Below are 24,453 nucleotides of genomic sequence, written 5' to 3'. Positions count from 1 at the left end.
ACAAGCACACGGCGTGAACAGAGCGCGCGACAGAAAGCGGAAGGTTAAAGTTCACGGAAATAAATCGCCACAGCAGGTTTGTAGCAGACTGTTAATGTTCCATTAAGTAAATCCACTAGTTAAATAATATATTCTTCATATATATATATATTTATCTCATATATTCTCAACATATATATATATATATATATAGATCCATAATATATACCATCCCACAGTGATTTGAAGGTAAAAGTGACACGAAGAGTATGAATATCTCTAAAATATATCATCTTCCACTGAGTGTGAAGGGAAGTTACACATCTTCTGTATCATCAGCACTTCAGTACTATACTGTATATTCGACTGCATACGAACAGATACTGCTGTTCCAAGGTTTTAACCCGCAAACAATCCGTGTTTCTTTAGAAAGTATGTGCTTAAAGAAATAATAACAAAAAAAAGGGAGAAAGCAAAAACATCTGTGGAAAGGAGAAAAATTAAAATATGTTTCTAGGGTAAAGTGAATGATTCTGTAGCATTAAAAACATTTTTAAAAAAATCTCAACAATTAACAGACACGAGCAAGGATTTTTTTTTCTTCTACACTAAGCAAGTATTCACCTGGCTTTTCTCATACATTATATTTCATCAATAATTACAAACAACAATTTTGGTTGGACAAATAGAAATTAACAGTCTTGATTGCATTTTGGAGTCAATATATATATAATATTAAATAACAAAAAAAACTAATAATAATAATAATAAAAAAAAAAGTCGCACATTGGAAGAAAACAGTTCCATTCAGACCCGCTTTTGGGGAGGGAAAAAAAAAAAAAAAAAACCCAAAACAAAACACAGAAACATAAAAAGAAAATTATTTAATGAACGCAAAAGTAAGTGCATGTCTATGAGGCGCCATAGAGCTTCACTTTTTGTGGAACAAAGTGTTTTCTACCTGGCAGACCTTAACAAAAAAAAAAAGACATCAAATTAAACGATGACATTTCTCTATCATATGAAAAAAATGGAGTTCTTTTACACTTAAAAACATCACACACGATGATTTCTACACGCCTCCCCGACCCCCCCCCCCCCCCCCCCTCACAACCAACGTTCAAGTGATTCAAAATATATAGATATATACTGTATTTACTTTATACCTCAGTACCAAATATAAACAAACGGGTATGGATGTCCACTTAGGTCCTCAAAATGTCAATTGCAAGTACTGCCGGTAGTTCTACAAAAACGTTGTACGTGTATGTGTGGATGTGTGTGTGTGCGTGCGTGTGCATTAAATAAAGTTTTTTTTTTAAAAATAAGCTTAAAAACAATGGCAAAGCATACCTGATAGTCGCTGTAGCACAACAGTGTTTCTATAGTTTAAGCTGATTACATATGCATAACTGAGTCAGTTTAAGCTTTATGATTATAAACATCATATATAGCCTGTAGGTCCAGTATTCTGCAACAAGCATTACAGCACCAAACGTTTCGTCATTTGGCAAAATTCAAGCTTTAAGTGAAATTCAAATGCTTTTGTATTATAATAATAATAATAATAATAATAAAGTGTTACTGTGACGCCGTGATTTGTGTAAAGCTAGCAATAACATTTCCCCTTGTACTTTCTTTTTGTTTTTTTAAATCATCTTCCCCCACCCTGCCCGCTTAACAACAAACCTAACATCGTCTTTCTCTCATTCATCTTTTTTGTCTCTTTTTTTGTTTAAATTCAGTAGTTTTTGTTTCCTGCTTAATCTTGGTGTGCGGTCTGTTTGGCACAATATCACAGCCCTCTTAAATTAATCATAAATATGGCTGTAATACATTAGAGTCGCAAAACAGATTTTTTGGTTCCAAGATTTTGTGCAGGGAAGGAAAAAAAACAAACATAAAACACAGAAAAGAATAATATTTAGCGCATCTAAGAAAGGAAAAAATCTACAGAGCAAGGTAAAATCTTCCTGTGGACAGTAATGCTCTTCTTCTGTGTACTTCTACAACGCACGCTCAGACGGAGCAGAGAGCGACGGCTTACTACGGCTCTGCTCGCAGACAAGGAAAGAAACAATAGAACAAAACAAATTATAGAATCTGATAAGACCATAAAGACCTCTCTTCATAAATTAAATAATTAACATTTCTTTGTTTAGATGATTGGCCTAACTCAACTCAAAAACTACTTCACCCTACCCGACTCCCGCCCGCCAGTTCCGAAAACAAAAAACAAAACAGGAAATAAAATACATCACCAAAGACCTGATTCATCACGTTATTCGTCATTAAATCGTTCTCTTGTGGGCGCTGGGCCCAGAGTTGGACACATTTGAGCAATAATAAAATCTGTACATCTTGGAGTTCCCGCAAAGCTTTTTTTCTTTAAAAAAAAAAAAAATCAAACTCTTTGTCATATACTCGCACAATTAAGTAACCTCAAGGTTTGATAGCACTTTGGAGTTGATTGTTTACCAGCTAGATTTCTGTATACATATATAATAAACATCAACTGTTATTCATTTTTGTTTCTCAAGCTTGTTAAAAATGTATTTATTTTTTTTAGTCCTCTTCCGGGGCAGCACCAGCGTTGCCCTCGCCCCAATTTGATTGGTCGTTCTCAGCAGGTTCCTCGCCCTCCACTTCTTCCCCTTCCTCCCCATCAAAGTCTTCGTCCCGAGGAAACTCGATGCCCTCCAGGCCCTCCTGAGTGGCCTGGTGCGAGTCGGCGCAGTCTGCACACACGCCGTAGCGCCGCGAGCCGTGGCGGATACCGACGCTTGCTGCAAGCATGAAGATCTTCTTGCATACCATGCACTTGTATTTTTTGTCCTTCTTGTGAACCTAGAAGGTAGACAGGGTCAATGACATGGAGTAATTCCAGTTAGTTGTTGTGTAAACGATGCGTTCACTGGTAAATCTAATGTGGACTTAAGCTACTTTTCTTTAGTTTTAGTTACAATGCAAGTATATTAAACATGAGCAAAGTTAACGTTCTCCTTGAGATCACCAAGGTTTCCCATAGGTCACAAGTGCAACATTTGCCTTCAAAGTAAAAGCTGTGGCTTACCACAAAAGTTTCAAAACTTTTACTTTGAAGGTGAATGGTCTCCGTTTCTGGTTTGCACTTTTCATGACTCTGTGTCTTTGATGGAGACTAGGCAACTGCAGGAATCTGCCAGTTTGCTGCTAGCTGGACTAAAGCTAGCGCAAGGAGGTTTTTGGTGCAGTGGCATACATCTCAAGCAACCACTTGCCAACTGGTTGAGGAAACATTTTTCTTGGCCAGGAGGGCACTGACCCATCTTTAGGCCTTTGGGACTGGTGCCTCAGTGGCTCATTACACTTGCCACATTGGTCATGTTGTTCAGTGACGCCACTACAGCTCTGCGCTGTTTACAAAATCCTCCACATCAGCGCTGGCAGAGGAGAAAAAAATGTCAAAACTGGAAGTAAAGACTTTACTGCAACATCTCCCTCTGTGTAACCTGCTACTCTGAGCTTCTGTACTGTGGATCATTAAAATGGTAGTAAAAACTGACACGATTGTAAACTTGTGTCTGGTCAGCACCGGCCACATCAAAAACACTGAGGTTGTGAAAATGAGGTGAGACGTGCAAGCCCGGTGCCTCTAAACTGAGTTTCGGCCACTAATGTTCAATCACTTTTGCTGCACGTGACGACACAACAATGAGGATAATGGGCACTTTGAATGGAGAAAAGCTAAAACAGCTGAGGATCTGCACCCAGGCCAAGTTAAAAAGACTGATTATTTCTGAATTATGAGTCATGCAAAGCTCTTCTATTGGAAGCTATGAATAAAATATGGAGCTGAACCATCCACGTTAAGAAAAGTAATATTCTGGTAATCTCGGAGCTGATGGGAGGCTTCGGACTAATCTAGGTTAGACATTTATATGTTTCCAGTTTCTATGCTACGCTAAGCAGAGGTAAGCAGTAGCTCAAAATCTACTGTGATTAATTGGATGTTAGCAGAATCAATATTCCCATCGGACTTGAAGCAAGAAAGCAAACAGAAGTACATCCTTCAATGTCAAAGTGTTCGTCTCAGCCAGTGGTTCTCAAACAGAACGCCAGATGAAGGAAAAACAGACCAACACGTTTGCTGATTGTGCCATACTAGCCTTTATTTTACCAGTATTGAACTTGGATCCTTTTTTTTGTTGTTAATGATTGATAAAACCGGGGTGTGGGGTTTGGGCATTTATTTTCCAGCTACTAGGAGTGGCTCACCAGAATAACTGCTTTTACCACTAGTGGAACACAGTAACATTTCCCCCTCTTTTTTCACTACATGGAACTGGGATAATCTTTCTCAACTGACTAAGGAGTAAAGTAATTATGCTCCATCTTTAACGGGACGATGCCAGGACAATGATTAACTTGGCCTCCTTATCTTTAGATGCAGGAAATGAGGGATGATCCCACAATTCCATTTGTTTCGCATCACTTTGTGTTTGACCCTACAGTCCTCCCACCATTACCAAGTAAGATATGCAGCTAAAACTTTCTACTTCTGCACTCACTCCCTTTGAGCAAAAGCTACCAGACACAAAACACAAGGTGGAGGTGCACTGATGTGAGGGGGCGGCCAAAACGCTGTGGCGTTTGCCAGAAATTGGAGGGCGCACGTCACGTGGTAGCGCGAGAGGATCCAGTGCATATGCAAACTCACCAGGGAATGTCTCTTTACATGCTCACGGCGGGTGAACAGCTTGCCGCAGATGTCGCAGCTGAAAGAGCGCACACCTGAGTGGATGATCAGATGCCTCTTGAGTGTGCGGCGGTGCTTGGCGATGTAGTTACAGTGGGGGCACTTGAGCTTATTGAGGGCTAGGTGTGAGGACTCGCCTGCGTAGAGAGAAAAAACAGAAAACATGCAGATGCACAGGAAGGTCAGCAGGAGACAACATTTTGCTTAAGGAAAAGAAAGTTGCTTTAAACCAATAATGGTGAGATGGAGCAAGACAATTATCGTAAAAGCTGCATTTCCACCGAATGATGACAGAGGGGTGTGCCAGCAACCAACATCCTGTTTATCAAATCACTGAGTTAAAATGCATTACAAACCACAAACTGTAATGCAGACATAATTTAGGCAAAGCTACGCACACTGCTAACTGTGGCAGATTCGCAATCCCTCTCCTTAGCTGCTGACTGGTCTGCAGGTTAACTTTACGACAGAGGTCACGCTATGTCGATGATCTATGTTAGGCATGAATGTAAAGCAGCACCATGGATCTATGGATCTACTGCTTGGCTCAAGTAGTTCAGTCGGGGGAGTGGGTGGTGGGGTTTATACAATTACCAGAGCACTGCAATTGAAACGAGGAGGCAAGTGTTAGCGGGCTACTAAATTAATGAGTCTCTTTATTAAATAATAAACGGTATGGTAAGGATAGCTACACGCTAATAACGCTCAATCCATAGACACTGATCTGCCTAATGATACAGAACACACGATTAGCAAGCTAAATAAATAAAGCCCGGCTATTTAATCACTCAAGGACAAAGTCTATGTATCAGCATGTTTATTTATTTCTTTATTATTTTTATTTCAGTGTGTAAATCAATAATGCAGATGTCCTTGCACCCTCATTTTCTTCATTAACCCTGTGGGTATGTTTACAAGCCAGCGAGGACAGCTGGGTTTGCAAATAAATAGACGATGTATTGATTTTGAAAAGGCTCCAAACGGGCTGTCTCCGCTGAGAGTGGGGTAATAGGGCTGATCCTTTTGTTTGAGCCAAGGAGCGCACAACAGAGGAGTCGTCAAGGCAGGTTGCTAAGGGGAGGAGAGGACGATGGTTGATGAGAAGCAGGTCACCTGTGTATTCACTCAGCCTGCGTGTGTTAAACACAGCACAGAAGCACCTCGGGGAAGTGCAACACGCTGTGAATTTAAGCTGCACAGATTTTGTGTAAATTCACAAACTGCCCTAAAAGTGTACATTTAAATAAATGCATTTTAAATGCAGGGATTTTTTTCTTTTAAGTGAAAGGTCACATTCAGTAAGGTTACATTAAAAAAAAACAATCCCTATCACACCTTTTCAGCTGATGCCACCTGACTAACCTGCCTCTAAATCATTAATCATCTATTTAAAAACAAACAAACAATCAAAGCAGAATCAAAACAGAAGATCCGTCTCAACTTTGGGAGCAATGGGAAAGAATCTAATTTAGAGTGTGCTGTGGATTCAAGTCAATAACACGCAGCTCCTATTATGGATTCTGGACACAGATCTAAACTCAGTTTAGAGTCAGACGAAGTTGAAGGGATGACATGTCGGCTTCAAAACGGCTTGACAATCTTTTTCAGTTTAAAGGGAACATTGATGAAAATGCAAAAAAGTAGTGTATACCCACTGACCAGCCCGCTGTATGAACTATATATACACACTATACACCCTGTCACTTATGACTGTAAGCAGTACTCTCCCCTCCTACATGTATGTGACGATGTCAAGTTATTTTGCATGTGTTCTGACACTAACCGTTCTGTCGACTATTCTGGTTCTCAAGAATATACTGAAATCAATTACAGCTTGTTGACTGTTCAGTACTGTTGAGTCGGAGCACTGGCCATTTTCGTATCCTTTATAAATAGACTGAAAGTAACACATAACCTTGTCTAAATTTGTCTTCCCATCTCACGCCTTGTTGAACACTACCTTTTTTTAAAAAAAAAAAAATTGTGCTCTCTGTGTCACTGTTATACATATAGCGTTTAAAAAAAAGAAGCTTGGTTTATGGCTTTAATTTAGCAGCTTTATAGATAATAACCCAAAGGACCAAATTAAACACCAAACGTTGTTGCTCATTTTTACAGAGAAAGAAGCTACATGAGACAGTCTTGTTTTCCATATGTCAGTCTAATTTGCTTAAACTTGCCCCAGGCTTTCCACGTACTGTGGAAACTAAAGTCCCGATTCGGTAGAGGAACTTTTACCCCTTGGAAAGTGCCTGGACATCAGCTGATTTGAAATTCCAGGAACTTTTGGTGGAAAAGCACCTCACAGAGATCACAGGTCAGCTGCACCTTCTAAAACCAGTTGAACAGGAGTTCCTAAATGAACCAGGTTGTTTGTCTTCTCACTTGTTAAAAGGAAACATGTTAAATAGACTTCCCACACTCATTTGAAATAATGGGCATTGCACAAGAGTCACTAAATTTGCCTAAGCTGGTAATTTAGCAGTAGTCTAGAGTGTGGCATCTTACCATTCTCCCAGGACTCCCCTTGTTGTAAGTCTTGCATGATGCTATACTGGATCTGATTGGCCAGCTCTGGGAAAGGGGGAAGGGACAAGAGAAGGGAAAAAGACAGATGAGAGGTGGTTGAGAGCCTGGAGGGTGGGGTGGGGAGTGGGGGCGACGCACACCTCGCAATGTCTTGTGTACACAACTAACCACCCCCACATGAAACAATGGAAGTTTCAGTGAACAACATAGGCAAACACAAAGACACAGGCCCCTACTGTATGTAAAGCAGTGTGTTTTCCACCAACAAGTGCAACAAGTTAAGGAGGCTCCAGCAGGAAGGGGGTTAACTGGAGGATGACAGAGTCGAGCCCTCACACGGCTCATCTTACACTCAGCTTTTGTAAGCGCTAGTGTGAGCACCTGTGTGTGTACGTGCACGTCCGGTTCGTAAAGCATCAGCGCTTAGAGCCCATTAAAGACACACCCCTTTGTGTGTGTGTGTGTGTGTGTGTGTGTGTGTGTGTGTGTGTGTGTGTGTGTGTGTGTGTGTGTGTGTGTGTGTGTGTGTGTGTCTCCATTCTCCCTGGGTCAATATTTGGAATAGTGAGGACAGCCCCAGTGCATTAGAGTGGATTAGGGAGAGAAGGGACTGCCCCTGGCGGCTTTGCACCTCGCAGGGATTGGGGGTAGGGTGAGCAGTGGTGGGTTGTTTCTATGCGTGGGTGTGTATGGGTGTGCTACAACAGAGACCAGTGTGCATGCAAATACATTTCACCTGCTCTTTGTGCCTTTGCAGCACCCACCCTTTAAACAATCCAACAGTCTTGTTTGGCCAAAGAATTTACTGGCCATGAGTAATGGCTGTGGGCTTGGTGTAGGAAGAACAGGCAGCATCAGCAGAGTAACATAACCTTGAAACACTCTTCACTTTCAATTGCTCTTATCCTATTCAACACCAACCTTCCTTCAAACATCAGCCGTCTTTACAACTGAACCACTGCCAAAAATTAATTGCTGCTTTTCTGAGCTTTCACAGCTCATAATTAAATATTTGAATAGTTTGGGACGTTACCTTGAATGCTAAAAAACTGACATATTTCATCAGTCAGCCCAATTTAAAGGCCAGACTAATTATGAAAAACCGGGAAATAATTAACAGTTGTTTGCAGCAACGAATAATCTAAAGCACAACAAGAAGAAGACGGATAAAAAGTTACAGTTTTTATTATCCCTTTCAAAAACTGTAACAAAAAAAGGCCTCCATTTGTGCTAAAATGTTTCCATCCTTGGAGCGCGACTACACAGATCAAACTGAAGCAAAATGAAAGCCAAGAGCGTGACATCACTGTGGGAAACTGGGACAGCTAGTATTGCTCGATGACTATTCACTCAAAGAGAAATATGCAAGGCAGCTAGTGCGAGAGAGCTGTGTAGTTTAAGCCAGAAGAAGAGTTTTTGTGGTGTGTACTTGTACCAATGACGGAAATGGATCATTCTAGTATTTTCTATCCAAGTATATGTAGATTTAGAAGATCATGTGACACACAAATCAAGACTGAATTACAACAATTGAGCACTGTATGCAGTACATGGCTAATCAAGGCTAGACTGTGGGAAATGCCGTCACCAACCGACCGCTCTGACAAGAAACTTTTTGTCCATAAATGGCGCTGGATAATCAAGGTGAAAAATTGTTGTCTGATTGAAAGATCCGTACCATTACAGTGTATCTAAACCAATGCAGAATATCTACCATTGTGGCTGCTGCCTGTGTCTAAAATAACTCACTAGAACCACAGTTTGCAAAATGCTGGCTCCAGCAATCTGATGAATTTTTCAGCACATTAGTAATAAATTAAAAAAAAAAAAAAAAAAAAGACTTGAGGAAGCCAAATCTACTTAAATAGAATGAGGACAAAGGTTAGTTATCCTTTGCAGAGTGGAGAAGTACACTCAGGGTTTTTTTTTTAGCATCGTCACCTCCCCAGAGACAGAGGAAAACTCACCAGCTTTGTACCATTTATTAACCACTTTTAAAAATTACACAGTAGTACAAGCTATTTTTTGGCCCATTAAACAGTCAGAAATAACAGGGATATGAAGGTTTCTGTCAAATAAGGTGTAACACACACTTGTCTTTATGGCTCCCAGAGGTCAGTCTACAGTCGTTTTACCATTAGTACCTACCAATGTTGGGTAAGTTACTTTAAATTAGTAACTCAGTTACATTTCTAGTTACTTCTATCAAAAGTAACTCAGTTACTTCAAGTTACTCATTACTTTCAAAGTAACTAGTTACTAGAGAAAGTAACTTTGGTTTTACTCAGAATTCTCTTGTTAATGTGTTGCTTCCGTAACTGGATACCCAGCCAGACTGACAGTCTTCTAGTTTCTAGCTTGCTTACTTGCCACAAGTGCACTGTGCCACCTACCAATAGAAAGGAAAAGATAATGTGCATATTTCCACGAGAGAAATCCCATGCCTGGACCGCCTTTGACCGCCGCCATGATTCTAGCCTACGTCACAGCGTCATGTGTGCTTTTTACATCCAACATGAAAACTGCAGTTGTGGTGCTTTCAATTGTACTCAGAACTCGGAAATTCTGCCTTCTGAATAGGAAGATGTAGGTAACACCAGACTGCAGATGAGCTGCATACAGGGCTGGACTGGGACAAAAAAATCGGCCCGGGCGTTATGACTAGAGACCGGCCCGCCATTATAGGAAACATCATAAAGCCTTTGAATGAAAACAAATGCTGTTGTGACAGTGATGTACACCGTTTTGATGGTATATATGCATCAATCTATCAATCGTTTGTTGTAAGATTCAGATAATTATTTTTTAAAAGCTAGACATTTTAAATGAGAATAAGAAAAAAAAAGTACTTCTTTGTGCCCCCCTTTTCCCTGTTAATGCCCTACATGGCCCCCCTGGCAAAACTTTGCTAGACCCGCCCCTGCACAGTTACCAGCTGTCAGCTATGTTAAAAAAAAAAAAGATCCTGGTGTTATTTGTCTCTTAGAAACAGTTCATAACTTCCCTTCAACTCATTCATGTCACCTAAAAGGTAAACCTGTTTCTCCATCACCTGTTCAGCTCTGATGATTCAGTAAGGACATCTCCTGGTTTCATCTTCATGTTTCCCTCTCACCACATATCCAAACCGATATCATGACCAGCAGCGTTTATGGCTGTGGTTCCAGCAAACATCAGCTGATACTAGAAAGTGATATTAAATAAATTCTAACAACAGCTGATCAAGCTTAAACGTGCTGCTGTTGTTTAGCGCAACATCCAGTGGATTCCTCTTTCTGGTGCAAAGTGAGCGATAAACAAACGAGAGAGAAAAGCCAATCAGCTGATCATTGATCAGTTTCATGATTGAAGTAGCAACAGAAGAGGGAGGGGGAGAGAATGAGAGAAGAAGAGATAGCTTTGTGTCTTTTTCATTGTAGCTGAATTACGGGACAAACTGTTCCTTTTCACCTCAATATGAAAAGCGTAATATTTTCTCTGAATATGAGATGATTCTGTTTTTTACGGGATGGTTGGCAACTTTAATAATTAACCTTATGAATAAAATAAAGTTCAACATCAGAAACATCATAGCGCCCACCCAGCTGTATAGAAACTCCGTCATGCTAGCTAGTACGCCGTACGAAAAAGTCAGCATAACGAAAATAAACTCCACCTAAACTTGGTTTATATCTGACCCGGATAGACTGCAGGTCATAACTTCTTACCTGAAGTTCAGTTCACCTGACACCAGCGGCCGCCTCGGGCCACCTCGCCCTTTCCCTCATCCACCTGCTGCCCTCCACCACTTGCTAATGTTACTGAATCTGTGGAAGCTCCGCGATAGCCACCACACGAAGTAACGAATAACGACCCTATCTAAATCCCAGTAACGATTAACGCGTTCCTGATTTTGGCATAATAATTAGTTACCGTGCTCGTTACCACAATAATAACCTAGTTACTGTAAAGCGTTACTTAATAATGCGTTAGTCCCTACACTGGTACCTACTCAGATCAGCTTGATGCTACTCGAGGCAGTACGACTCATTTTTCACCACAATTAAGTACCACCTAATGTGCGTGGGGTCGTTATAGCAATGCGGCTGAACATCCTGTGACGTCATTTGTATGTGACACAAACACCACAACAAAGGTGGACGTTGAGATGACATATTTAGACTTGTTCAAAACAGCTGATGAGATCAGGATTCTTTGCCAAAACTTTTGTAGTTTCAACCTCAGCTCTAATCTTCAGAAGAAGAAAAAACCCTCAGCAACTTAACTTAGTCTGCACTCTGTAGCACTACTCCAAAATGGGAACTAACACTAATACACACACAAAACAAAAAAACCCCGCTTAGAATGCACTCCACTGACAATGGGAACCGGAGAAATGCCACAAACGGTACAATTTAACCTCAAATGAATGCTGTATCACATGTTTAGCGCACAAGCGGGCTACATTTCTTATGACCTAAAAAAGGGGACGCGCCCTCCTCTCCAACATCAAACAGCAGCAGCATAATGTGCTGCACATTTTAGCCTTAAATTCTCTGGACACCACCACTTGCAGATATTTCACAAAAGGTGGGCCATTAGTTACAGACGTTCAAGGTTCCTGACTGTAGTAGTTAAAGGATTTAAGCGTCTGGATGAGGAGGTGGTTACATTTGGGTGAGCCGATCATTATTTACATTGAAAACGCAGCACATACTGCTCGACTAAAAATCTGGTAGTTGAGGTAAATGTACTGTTGGACAGAAAATATAATTTAGGGGTAAACAGCTGCCTTAAAACCTTTTTCTTGTGATTGATATCTTACACAAAGTCATAAACATCTCTTTATTTGGAAAAAAGCTGTATATACCGAACAGAGACACGGAGCGCACATGTTAAAAACTAACAGCTTTAAGTGAACTCTCTCTAGGCCAACACCCAGCATCGCTACACGTACATTTTAAAAGAGGCCTTGGAGGCACTAAGAGCATTCAAGTGCATTTAGGGAGGTCTGCGGGAAGAAATGCTTCCCCTGCTTTCTTCATTATCTCGCATCAGGGAGGGCTTCTGTCTCTCTCACACCACACGTACATAAAATGTAGTTCTCTACTTCTTGTACACACAGTCTTCACATCCTCTTCCCCCTGTCCATACCACTCCACTTAATATGTGATATCATTATGGTTAGATGGAGAGCCATGCTTAATGGCAACAAGAGATGGAGAAGGCTGGATCTAAGAAGAGATTACTAAGAGTGCTACAACACATGCGGACTGGATAGGGTGGATGAAGGAACAGATAGTTTAAGACTGAGAGTACAAATGTAACCAGTGTTGAACAGAAGAGAAAAAGACTGAAAGGACAGAAGATTTCAAGAAATGGAATACATGAAAGTCTCTTACAGAAACAAAAACAACCTCAGCGTTAGAAGGACAGACCTGGCAACATTAACATATCTAGATCTCTCATCTCTTAACTTTTATGAGCCCAATGGTCTGGAATATTTGGTGAAGACCGAGTCCAGGATTGGCTTAATTATTGACTATTCATGGCAGGTTAGATGCTTGAAAAGCACAGATTGGACTGCTTTGGGTTCAATCTGTGCTTTTATTGGGTTAGCAAGTAGGAAAAGTTTGTTACTTGATGATAAAGCCAACTGAATGTTGCTTTTGAACCACTCATGTTTCAGGGCTCTACTCAGTAATCTTCACTATATTTTTTAAAACCTTTTTGCCCGACAAATGTGCAGCTACAGACTCCTTTCAAGGTTGGAATTACTTCTAAAGCACAGTGCGTTATTCTGCATTTGCACAAAAAAAAAATGGTTCGTTTACATTATTCACTTTAAATACAAGGTTTTAATGTGTCATGTGACTACCAGGAGTGCAAGGATGCTTTACAGCGGAGGACAAGAGCTCGGTCTGAGGCTCGCTGTGTGTTGTAGGAGTTTCTGACAGAAGGAGTTTGTCAGGCATGATGGGGGGGATGGGTAAAGGAAGAATATAAACACCTATACAGAAATTTCTTATGCTAATTACTACTTAGCATTAGCTATAAAGGACAATCCACATATTCTCACATCTCATAGCAAGACTGTTGTAAAGTTGAAAAGGCGTGTTAAATGTGTGTCTTACCAGCATTTTCGGAGAGCGAGGAGAAGTCCTCTCTGGGGTAGGAGGCTGAAGGCTGGATGAACATCCCCTCATCAAATCCCTCTTCAGGCTCTGGTGGGAAATTGTAGACAAACCGCCGTGTTGTGGCTTGTTTTTTCCTCCGTCCACTTCCAGCTGCAGCATCCGGTGCCTCTCGCTTTATTGCTGCGGGTGATGCGGCCGTGCCGCCTGTGGCTGGCTCGTTCCAGACGAAGACCCGCGTCTGGCCACTCGTCGCCCGCATTTCATTGGTCTCTGCTGAATCAGATGAGTTGTCGTGGTGGGTCCAGCTACCAGAGGCTCCGGGGGTTACGAGGGCACAGCCCTCACCCCCGACCACTGTCACCTCTATATCACTCGTCTCCTCTTTTACGCGGCCATTTTCGTCATCTTCTTCCATTGCGTCCTTCCCTTGATTGCTGCTGGCCTTGATTGATAGCTTTGACAGGATGCTTGTCGCCCAGAAGTTACTTGGCTTACGGTCTAGCCCCCTTTGTCCCTCTTTGGCCACCATCTGCCTCTTGTTGTAGTCCACCACCACGGAATCGGGAGCTTCTTGCTTGATGCTGATGTTCAGAGCATCCTTTATAAAAGCCCTACAAGAATGTACAACCTCTGTCATCTGGAGGTAACTAGCAACTGACATCACCTCAATGGCATTTTGGCTTGTGAGCAGCAGATTCCCAGAGTAGAGAAAGTCGAGAATGACCGAGAAGCCCTGCACAGCAGCAACATCTAGGTGTGTGACCGTGGTCTGGTCCTGGGTCTCGCTCTTGGTCAGACAGTAGAGGGTTTTGAAGTAGCGGCTGCCTGCGACCAGGATATTTTTGTGCGCGCGGAACACCTGGCCCGAGACGACAATGTTGACGTCACAGAGGATGCCACTTTTGCGTTGCTTGTCCAGCTCTTGTAGAAGCTGGTAACAGTAGGAGTTCTCATTGGGCTTGTTGCGGTAGTCTTCCTCTGTGCAGTTAGTGGAGGGGCTGGTGTTGTCCGAGGGCCTCAGTGTCTCCTTTTAGGCAAGAAGGAAGAAGACAAAAAAAAGTATTGTAAAAAAAACTGTGTGTGCCCACACAAGTAATTTGCAAGAGCAAGCATAAATGCAATCGTACACAAATGTTTTCCCTTCCTGTAAGTCCTGTCTTTACAAAAAACAAATACACCCACTGGGTTCCCAACGACACTGTTGCACCTGTCCTGGGGGTGAAACAGGTTTGACAGGCTGCTGTTAACGGGGAGGTGGGAGTGACGGAAGGCAAGGTCCAGTACTTTAAGGCTAGGTAACACACTAATGTCAATGTGTTTTCTAAACCAAATTCCACAGCTGCAAATGTAAACATAAAATACAACCACATATTAATAAACACGAGAAATGACTGGATTCAACCACCACAAACAAAAGTAACACATCTTATTCTATGTACCAATAGAATGCCTGCAAAAACCTGAACATGATGCCATATTTGAGCACGATGGCATGTTTGTTCAGCTAAAGCAAGCGTTACAAAAACTTAACACGTTTCTGAGGTAAGCATTAGTGACCAATCAGGCACAGATCAAGTCAAATATCTGACTGATTCAACTCCTGCCAGATGTTGTGTTCCAAGTAAGCGGCAAACTCAAGGACTGAATGAAAGTGCAAATAGAGAATACAGTTCCCTAGACTGGCTCAGTGAGAGAGACACACGTTAAATGCCTGTATTAAAATGTTGACATGTATGGAATGAATTTTCTTTTTAATAACTTGAATAATTGCATATTGATAAGGCTTAAAACCATGGTTATAGTCGCCATGACTCCCAGGTGTTAACACTACACCTCCTGAAGTTTCCCTCCTTAGGGTACGTCCACACTAGCCCTGATAGATTTGAAAACGCTCCGCGTCCACACCAGCATTTTCAGTCGTTTTCAGAGTTGTGCGTCCACATTGAAACGGCCCAAAACGCTTACGTTCCAGTCCTGCGCATGCGCAAAAGCCAGTGAGATTTAAAGAATTTGAAGAAAAGCTATCTGGAGCAATCAAAACAACCGCTGTATAACGCACTCCGCTATCTTTGTTTATTTGGTCACATGACTGCATCACATGACTAAAATGCGAGAAAGTCTGCGTTTTCGTGTGTCCACACTGCGACGAGACAGCTGCGTTTTGAAATGTATGCGTTTTCAAAACGCTGCGTTTTTCCTTGAGGAAAGCGCCGTCTTAGTGTGGACAAGAGGTCAAAACGGAGAGAAAACTGGAGGTAACCTCAGTCTTTGCTCCTTTTGGAGATTCTCAATGCAGTCATTTCAAGAATTAGCATGACTTACTTAACAAGTCTGTGTCTCAGTTTTGGTAAGCAAGATTCTGCCCTTCTGTTGTAGGATATGTGTCTCTGCAATGTACCTACACAATCTTTGAAATCAGCTTGCTAACTGTAGCATTAGCTGATAACTTATCTGTCCACCCTTTCACCTAAACACGGTCACTCCCGGCCTCAGAAAAAAAAAAGATGGCGATGGCTATAAAAGAAAAAAAGTAGAGCCTTCAAAATGCAGAATCTACAAACTGATGGGTGAGATCACTGCTGCTACATTCGTCTTTTAGATACAGACCGTGGTTTCAAACAGGGAAGAAAACAAACACATAACATTAACACTACACACAGAATGAAACAAATGGACTTTCAGTGACCCCTATATACACTCGCATGGATAAGAATAATTCTGGAATAAGACCTCTATCCATTTGTATGTCCTGATAACACAGTTTGAGGCACCATTAAGAAGTTAGCCATAACTGTGCTAGGAGCATTTTTGAAAATGCAATCTGCAATGACACTGCATTGGTCTGTTTTATTTTCTTTCCTCCCCCTTCATTAAAACATGTTTTCTTTCCATTTATATTCTTTAGTTAGCTTCTACTACAGATTCGCAGGATTCAACGTTTTGCACATATTCCGTTTCTAAACAGCTAAATTCTGTCACTTGATGAACAGGAAATAGGCCATAAATAGACCAGGAGGCCTGAGAAGTATCCAAAACAAGCATGGGAGGGGTACAGACAAAGGCATCAAACCCCACTCACCTGGAAAGAGTTGAAGGGCAAAGAGCCAGACTAACAGAGCAGGAGAAAGAGGTGTGTATAGAGATGTGCATGCATATGCTTAATGCAAACATCACATAACACACAGTCTGGGGTGAAGTGAATGCATATATACTCACAGACAAAATTCAATGCCCCCCCCCATATATATATATATATATATATATATATACACACACACATACATATATATACAAAATCATAAACCCAGAACATGTATGTCAGTTTTTCCACATGATGTACACAAGCAGGGCATACATCTCTGGCTCATTTTAGAATTGCAGAGCAGATGTCCTAATCCAGAATAATTCACATTGCTCAAGCCCTGCATTTTTGCCCCCACCCATCACCATCTCGCCGGCGCGCGTGCACATCCACACACAAACACACACGCTGCCTACACGTACAGCTGGGGTTTCAGCTCGAGTAATTCAGATTAAATCCATTTCTCTGAGGTCCCCACCCAGCCCCCACCCACCACCCCTACTCGCTCCACACTGCAGCTCTTGTCCAGGGCAGCCTGGTCACAGTATAGGGGGGCTTATCATTCTCTGCCACAGCTGGAGGGAGAGAAATGGGATGGAATAAAATGAAAGGCAGAATGAGGGAGAGATAGGAGGGGTTGACTTTGCAGACCACATAAATAAATGGAGGATGCACAGATAGAGCACATTAGGAGACAAGAAAGCTGCACTGCACAATCCTGGTGGGAAAAAAAAAATCAAAAACGTAGAAACAGAGCTGACAGAAATATATGAAAAGAAGCTGAGAATTCACTGATAACACACACTCCAAGAAAATGAATAAAAGGCAGAGCTTGAGAGAGCAGTGAGAGAAAGGGCGGAGGAGAAAATGTCGAGCAGAGGGGGACAGAAAGTGAGCGTGATAGAGAAGGAGTTGGGTCACCCCATTTTAGCCTTCACAATAGCTCGTGTTCTCCCCGAGGCTTATTGTCCACTCACTGTGGGCCTTTGTGAAAAGGCTCGGCACTCACTCTCTTATTACACAGCAGCTCCCACTTGCAAGCATAGAAAGGAGCCATGGTGCATGTGGGTGAGGCTAAGAGGATGAGGAGAGAGGGAGAGAAATTATTCCATGATATACACATCAAAGCCTGTGGAGGGGCACGGTTATCATGTTGAGTACTATGGGGTGGGGGGGTGGGGTGGTTAATATAGCGTTGTGGTGACAGGCAGGAGAGCGATCGCAACAAGGGGAGTCGGATATGCTTTCAACTTGGGTTGTCAACACTCATGCTTGTTTGTTTTTGCCCAGAGTTTTCAATTTTCCACCTAACAGCATGAAATAAAATAAGCTTAATGACAACTTCAGGGCTCAACAGACTCAAAAAATAAATAAATAAAAACAAATACATCTCAAATACCACAAATAAACCAACACCCACAAACTTGCAGACTGCTTATCATTTGCAGCAACTAACCATCCCGCTCCCAAACACCCTGACTCCTCTCAGCTTTTATCCGGGCTAAGTTGCTCCATACTGGCTTCATGAGCAGCATCATTCTTTCTCCAGATGTGCCATGTGTGAGATGGGAGCTTAAGAGAACCAGCAGATCAACCCTGCACAGCAGATGCTGGAGACAAAACCAGCTTGAGCCAAAAGAGAATGTGGGGACAATATCAGCCTCCCCCAGTCATGACGTGGCTGGGTTTTTATTTGAGCCAGAGATGCCAGGGGTGGAAGAATAAAAGGCAGAAAGAGAGCACAGCATCCAAGTGGGTGCTTTGATCTAGGTCAAACATGAATGCTTCAAAATCTTACAGTGAAAAGCCAATAACTGCTGATTTACAGGTGGATTAAACAAACCAAGATGGTCATAAACCCGAGCCTTGATGCTCTGACTGCTTGTAGAAAAGAATACTTCAACAAACTCAACCACAAACCCAAACAAACCACAACGCCCCCAAGGCCAGCAGATCCATGGCAAACACTCAGACACACCTCCAACAGATCATGTCATACAACAAGGTCCCCTTGAAACATAATAACCCATTGGAGCCAGTTTGTTTACCTTTTATGCACACATGTTTGCCTCCGTCCCCTCACTTATACCCCACTACCCTCCATCTATCCAGTCCCATGACCAGCCCAACCCTGAGGCCATCTCCACCAGTCTTTCACTAACTCCCTCCATCTAGTGTATCCTTCACTCAGCCCCCCCCTTTCCTCACCCAACCCGTCTGTCCCCAGATGCTAGAACAATACTGCAGTGTGCATTTGGCCCAAGGTGTGGGAGGGCTGAACTAAGCGAGTCCCTGCCTCCCAACAATGCTAAAGAGCCGGGGGTGTCACTGACAGACTCAACGAGAAGAATTCTCCCTCCGGCTCCTCCCCACCCATTCCCCTGACCTGCGTCCCCCAATAAACACCCCCCTCCCCCGTATCCACCCCGGTCTATCTGCTAGGCACCAGGCTGGCAATAGGCTGGACCCCTTACCCCTTGTGGGAACACTCAATCACAATGAATATGGTGTTTGTCTAGGGCTGCTCGACTTAACAAGAATTAAAATCTGAATTTTTCAAGCCAATATTAATCTCATCATTTATCAGAGACTTTGGGAAAAAAGCATTTCCTTCAGCTTTAATTGCAATTCAACAGAAATTAAACAAATAATGAAAAGAGAAAGAAATACGACCCGAACTAAACGTGTCCCAGCCTGCAGGAAGGGAAAGTGGGCTTTTAGGGAGCAACAAAACTAAAAGAAAGTGGGTGGGGTTGAAACACAAGAACAAGAGAGACACTGTCAAATAATCATTTTATCTCCACTCTTTATCTTATTTCAATAATGGTTAGAAGCCAAAATTATAACTGAAATTAAAGTTTGATTAATGATGCGGCCCTATGTTTGTCTCTACTAAAATGACAGGATGAAAATTACATGTAAAAAGAAGCCTAAACATATCTTAATTTCCCTTTTGGAGGATTAAGTGTAGTGATATTATCTTACACCCTCATTTAGACCAACACAGTAGTGTTTGTTTGGCCATCAAATCAAATGGGTCAACATACATCATCTGACCTGACTACAGCCGTATCCTGAGCTGGTTCGGGCATATATTGCTGGTCTCTGGTGAACAGGCGAGATGGGGATTAAATTTGTCATTTATACTCAACAACAACAAAAACAAGGAAGTAAATGAGTGGTAAGAGAGAATGGCTGTCAAAAACTTGTTGTTATATGACAATTACACATCTCTCTGTGTCATCATGTTAAGAGGAATACCAGCCACATAGTCTCTGCACACGACCATGACAAGGAACTTTCTCTATCACTCTGTAACATCTAGAGTGGGTTTAACACACCCTCAGCCGCCCTCCTTTAAATACGTATTAAAAGAAGTGTATGGGCTGCCCATTTTTCACCATAAAAAATAAAACTTTTCTGAGAATTTAATTTAATTAAAATGGTCGTACATATGTGACTTCATATCTAATCTCAGAAAACCTCGTCTCCTTTTGCCTCTGTTTACCCTTTTTTTCCCCCTCTAGTGAGCACGGGGAACAATCTGACCATAAGACAGCATCTAGAGAATTAAGGACAACGGCCCCCTTCTCCAAGGATACCCACATTTAACACAGCTGCCCTGGTGTGCTACAGATAATTGAATTAGGTTTAACAAATGCAGCAGAGGCCTGACTAACATCAGGAATGGGTGAATAGAACAAGACGTTGCCTCATAACACTGTAGTTCCCCTTTAATGTACTGCTTCATAATGCTGTCTTGCTTACACCGCTGCCTATTATTTCAGCAGTACTGTGTTTGCTGTTTTGTTTACTTTAAAAAGGCAGTCCAAGTTGAGGAAGCATAAAAACAAAAGATAAATACTTCAGAAAAAAAAAGGAAAGAAGGCTTTAAGCTTTAATTCAATTTTTATCTACTCAGCTATAACCATTTATGAGGAAATGGCCTGAAAAACCTCTCAAGACAGCGTCTGGGGTCCTTGTTGCTAGGGAAAAGCCTCACCAAGCCCCTAATCCACTCCTAGTGCTCTCCTTACCAATTAGAGATGTGTACAAGTTAGTGGATCACTTTAAGTCATTCTGATTAGTGATTGCGTGTACAAAGGAAGGAACTAAATGTAGTAGTACAATCCTCTTCACACACAAATCACAGACGAATAGCACCCCGCTCTTAATTCTCGTGACAGCCCAAGCCATTCTCTGAATATGAGGTAGGATGTGGCAATTTAAAAAGGAACTGAGTCCCCCCCAGTGTACGACTAATGGGAAAAATGTCCTTTGACACCGAACTGTACAGACAAATCTGCCCTCCCTGTTTTTATGAGGTCACTAAAAGAGTATTGTAGAAGTGTTGCTTAAACTGCAATAAAAAATGACGAAGCAATAAAAACATGTCATGGACATTAATAAAGGCTGTTCACATGTAATAAGACGTAAGTGTTTTGAATTTTTTTTTTTTTTAAAAAAAGGCATTCGAGAAACTGATACGGATACCCAATTATACCTACATCGAGCTTTAGCTAACTACACACTCTTTACATGCCTATTAAATAAAGTGGAGTCATTTCCTGTAAGTATGACCCGTGGTTTCAGTCGTCTGCAAACAGGATAAGCCTTTAATCATAAGATATGCCCCAAAGTTATAGCCAGAGCCCAATAATCCAGAAATATGGATGACAGGCTCAGGTGATGCTGTGTCATCCTATTACTGACATCTATTTTCACTCTTTCAAACCTTTTCAAACGCTGCCTCTGGGCAAGCAAGATGTCACGCTCAGGACAACCTGATTTACTCTCCCCTCCTTGTCCAGCACTGCAAGTGACACCATCTATGGATTTTGGGGGGTCATTCTCGCACAATGCCTCTAATTTAGCTCCCTAAAGGGAGGCGGAGGTGGAGGAGCAAGAAATGCGCCAGAGGTCACCCGGGACAGAGAGGCAGCAGAGCTGCATGAGAGGCGGGGGGTTGGGTAAGGGGTGCGGTTCCCCGAAGGCTGCCAGGGTCGAGCCCTTGCCATTGTGCGACCTCTAGCAAGCTAGCGATCAAGACTGCTGCTGGTGAAAGGACTAGCTGCGATGTACAGTGAACATCTAAAAGTGCTCCACAACACCTTCAGTGTCCGATATTTATCCCTTCATTTTCGGCAGTTATCGGTGATTAGCAGTTGTGACATGCAATTAGTCACTTGACAACAAACAGCCTCTAGAGCGATATTAGCTAGCAGGTGTCAAACTGGAGCAGGTCTTTAACTTGCCCGGTGAGTGGGCACACAACAGTAACTTGCATAGTACAGTATATTTTGAAGTGATTTTGTTTTTCCACTCTGTCACCCCTTAGCTTTGGTACAGGGGCTTTCCAATACGGCCACTGGTCACCTACCTCCGGCTAAACAGTAAAGCCGCGGGCGGCTGTGAAGCTAGGCTAGACATTAGCTGTGGTCGTTAGCGCACACCGATGCTAACTATTTAGCCGGGAGAAGGGATTGTGAAGCTTAGGTAAAAGCTCACTTTCCTCCCAGGCTGCGCTTTACAATTTAAAGTAACTTCTATTACGTGTGACAGAAAATTAAACAGGTAATGACATTAAGGTATGCCGACGGTATGACAGGTATTTCACGTTACGTAGTTAACTAAACGAAAGCGTCGTGGAGTTGGGCTAACGTTACCTGTTTGGTGGGATCGTTTCTCCCGTGCTCAGAAGACAGGTGATGTCTCAGCAGCAAGGCCCGCTTGTAGTTGCGACTGCCTTTGACGAGCTCGTCGCTGTTTTTAGTGGCAATGTTGTGACACCAGGAGCACGACATGAGTCCAGTCTCCTGGCAAAATTTGAGCCATGGAAATTCTTGCAACCACGAAGCGTGGAAAAGCGAGTGTTTCTGAAGCAGCGTCTGCGGTCTCATCTCTACCCCAGATTTCCTGGATCCCGTCTCGCCTCCCCTGGCAGTCTCCTGGCCGTCAGCGCTGTTGTTGTGACCGTTCCCCGCAACCCAGTTTTTCCCGTCCCCGGACCCGTCCTCCGTTTCCACCGAGTCGACACGATCGTCGCCCTCCCCAGCTGCCCGACTGCCCCCTTCCGGGTCCTCTTCTTCCTCCGCCTCGGGTTCCGTGCTATCGCTGACAGATCCAGCGCCCTCCACTCTCTTCTGCGATGGTCCTTTCGCCCCCAGATCCCTGTCCTCCTCTTGATCCGGCCTGTTCCCGTTAAAATGTCGATCTTGACAGGCCGGGGCCTCCCAGCTGTTACAGTTCCCCCCACCGATACCGCTGGAACCCGTTACCCCAGCTAATCCACCTCCTCGGAAAGCCAGCGACCTGCGGTTTCTCTCACCGGACATTTTTTTTTCTTAATATATGTTAGAATCTTCACTTTCTCAACAGTATCCCCCCTCCTCCGATTAAAATGCTGTGTTTATAACCGATGTGTTTTCCGAAATAGATGGACCGTCGTCGTTTCTGCGCTCCGCTCGGCCCTCCCGGTGAGAGTATGTAGGTTATGCGGAAATAAATAAAGGTTTTAAACGCATAATGAATTTCAGGGTTCTCGCTGCGTCCGCGCAGGCCCCGCAGAGGTCGAATGGCAACGACTTTCCTCCCCACAATGCACCTCGACCAGAGGGGGCGGGGGGGAGGGGACGTGTTGGTGGTAGTGGTGGTGGGGGGTGTCTTTTTAAAGGAAGATGACTGGGGGGGGGGGGGGGGGGTAGATCAGCATGGGGTCTTTTGTGCTTTAAAAAAAAGCACCCATTTTCCGCATGCTTTTCATCTGATGTCTGTTTGTTTTATTAGACCGCGAATGTCAAATCACATTCCTCACGGCGGGGTGTCCCAACATTCACGAATGTCTGCAGAAGGAAACTTGTCGGGTGTCTTTTTTATATTATCCATTTATTTACTTTTTATTATAGTGAATTATACATAAATAAATAAAGGTTGGTATTTGAATATAAAGAAGTGGGGCCAATAAATATACATAAAAGCATGTTAACCGAGATATTTATTCCAAACAAAATTGCTTACACTACACTAATATTAAGTCAAGATTCGACATTCAACACCACAATATTCCCCCTGAGCTTTATGTGGTGTGTGTAAGACTGTTGCCTTATATTTTGTATGTGCTCGAAGAACATTTGCATTTGTGTTTTTTCCAGATCTCCTTTGTTGAGTTTGCTGATGCATGTTGAACCCTAAAACAAAGGTGTTATTGATTAACTGAGATTTTGTATATATATTTTGAAACGCGCGTGTCTGAAATAAAGTCACGCAATGCGTTTGGACGCGAAGCGTCATTCTCTGGAGACTCCAGCCTTGTATTCTCGCGTATTTGCTCGTCTCCCACTCCTTGTGATCAAAACGAAATCCAGTAGGTGGCACTCTTTCATCTGAGCGTCTTTTCTCACCCTCAGTGTCACATTGCTTGGTGTATAGTTTCATTGCTTCCCAATTAAGAGCTTTGCACACACAGCGTGTGAACAAGAGTGGGAATTAACCCGGGTTTGGATGACAATAACGTGGAGGATTGTATATCCCACAGGAGTGGGTAAATCCCCAAGAAGAAGACAAGGAATGTTTTGTATGGCTACTGTGTGTGTGTTTATTCATCTAGCTCGTACAAGCTATCAGCTGGAAAATAAAAATATAATGGAACTAAAAGGAAAAATATCTGAAATTCCTTCGATTCTGTCATACTAAAATGCAGTGTGTCATCTCGCATCAAATGAACAGCAGGCCTTGCAGGTGGCAGTGAATTCTGTCTCAGCAGAGCAATGACTGGCTGTATCTTTAAAATTAGAAATAAATCTTGAGTTGACTTGATTGTAAATTGAGGTTAGTTTGAGCTTAAGAAAGATATGTTCAAAACAATATTTAGCCAAATATATATAACTCTAAAAAAGAAACAAAAAGAAGAAAAACAAAAAAGAAATAGAAACTAATAGCCATGATAAAAATTGATATTGATATATAATTTCATTCTTCCTGTATATGCTGGAGTTACATGATGTGGAGCA

General features: G+C 42.5%; 1 protein-coding gene across 2 annotated transcripts; it reads right to left on the bottom strand.

The window, feature by feature from the left end:
- Positions 1 to 1,074: 1,074 nt before the first annotated feature.
- zbtb10 (zinc finger and BTB domain containing 10) lies at positions 1,075 to 23,003 on the bottom strand. Of its 2 annotated transcripts, XM_006787861.2 has the most exons (5): positions 22,111 to 23,003; positions 13,360 to 14,389; positions 7,226 to 7,291; positions 4,679 to 4,854; positions 1,075 to 2,826 (listed from the first exon to the last, which is right to left on the bottom strand). In XM_006787861.2, exons 1-5 carry the CDS (start codon positions 22,777 to 22,779, stop codon positions 2,545 to 2,547), a joined length of 2,223 nt encoding a protein of 740 aa, XP_006787924.2. In that variant the 5' UTR covers positions 22,780 to 23,003; the 3' UTR covers positions 1,075 to 2,544. The 2 variants fall into 2 exon arrangements, with proteins under 2 accessions (XP_006787924.2, XP_006787925.2); XM_006787862.2 differs by lacking the exon at positions 7,226 to 7,291.
- Positions 23,004 to 24,453: the final 1,450 nt, after the last annotated feature.

The sequence above is a fragment of the Neolamprologus brichardi genome, chromosome 22, assembly GCF_056152115.1.
Source record: "Neolamprologus brichardi isolate AB-2024 chromosome 22, ASM5615211v1, whole genome shotgun sequence".
NCBI classification, from domain to species: Eukaryota; Metazoa; Chordata; class Actinopteri; order Cichliformes; family Cichlidae; genus Neolamprologus; species Neolamprologus brichardi.
Note: the sequence above shows the minus strand (reverse complement) of the source record. Positions and strands in the feature narration are given on the sequence as shown.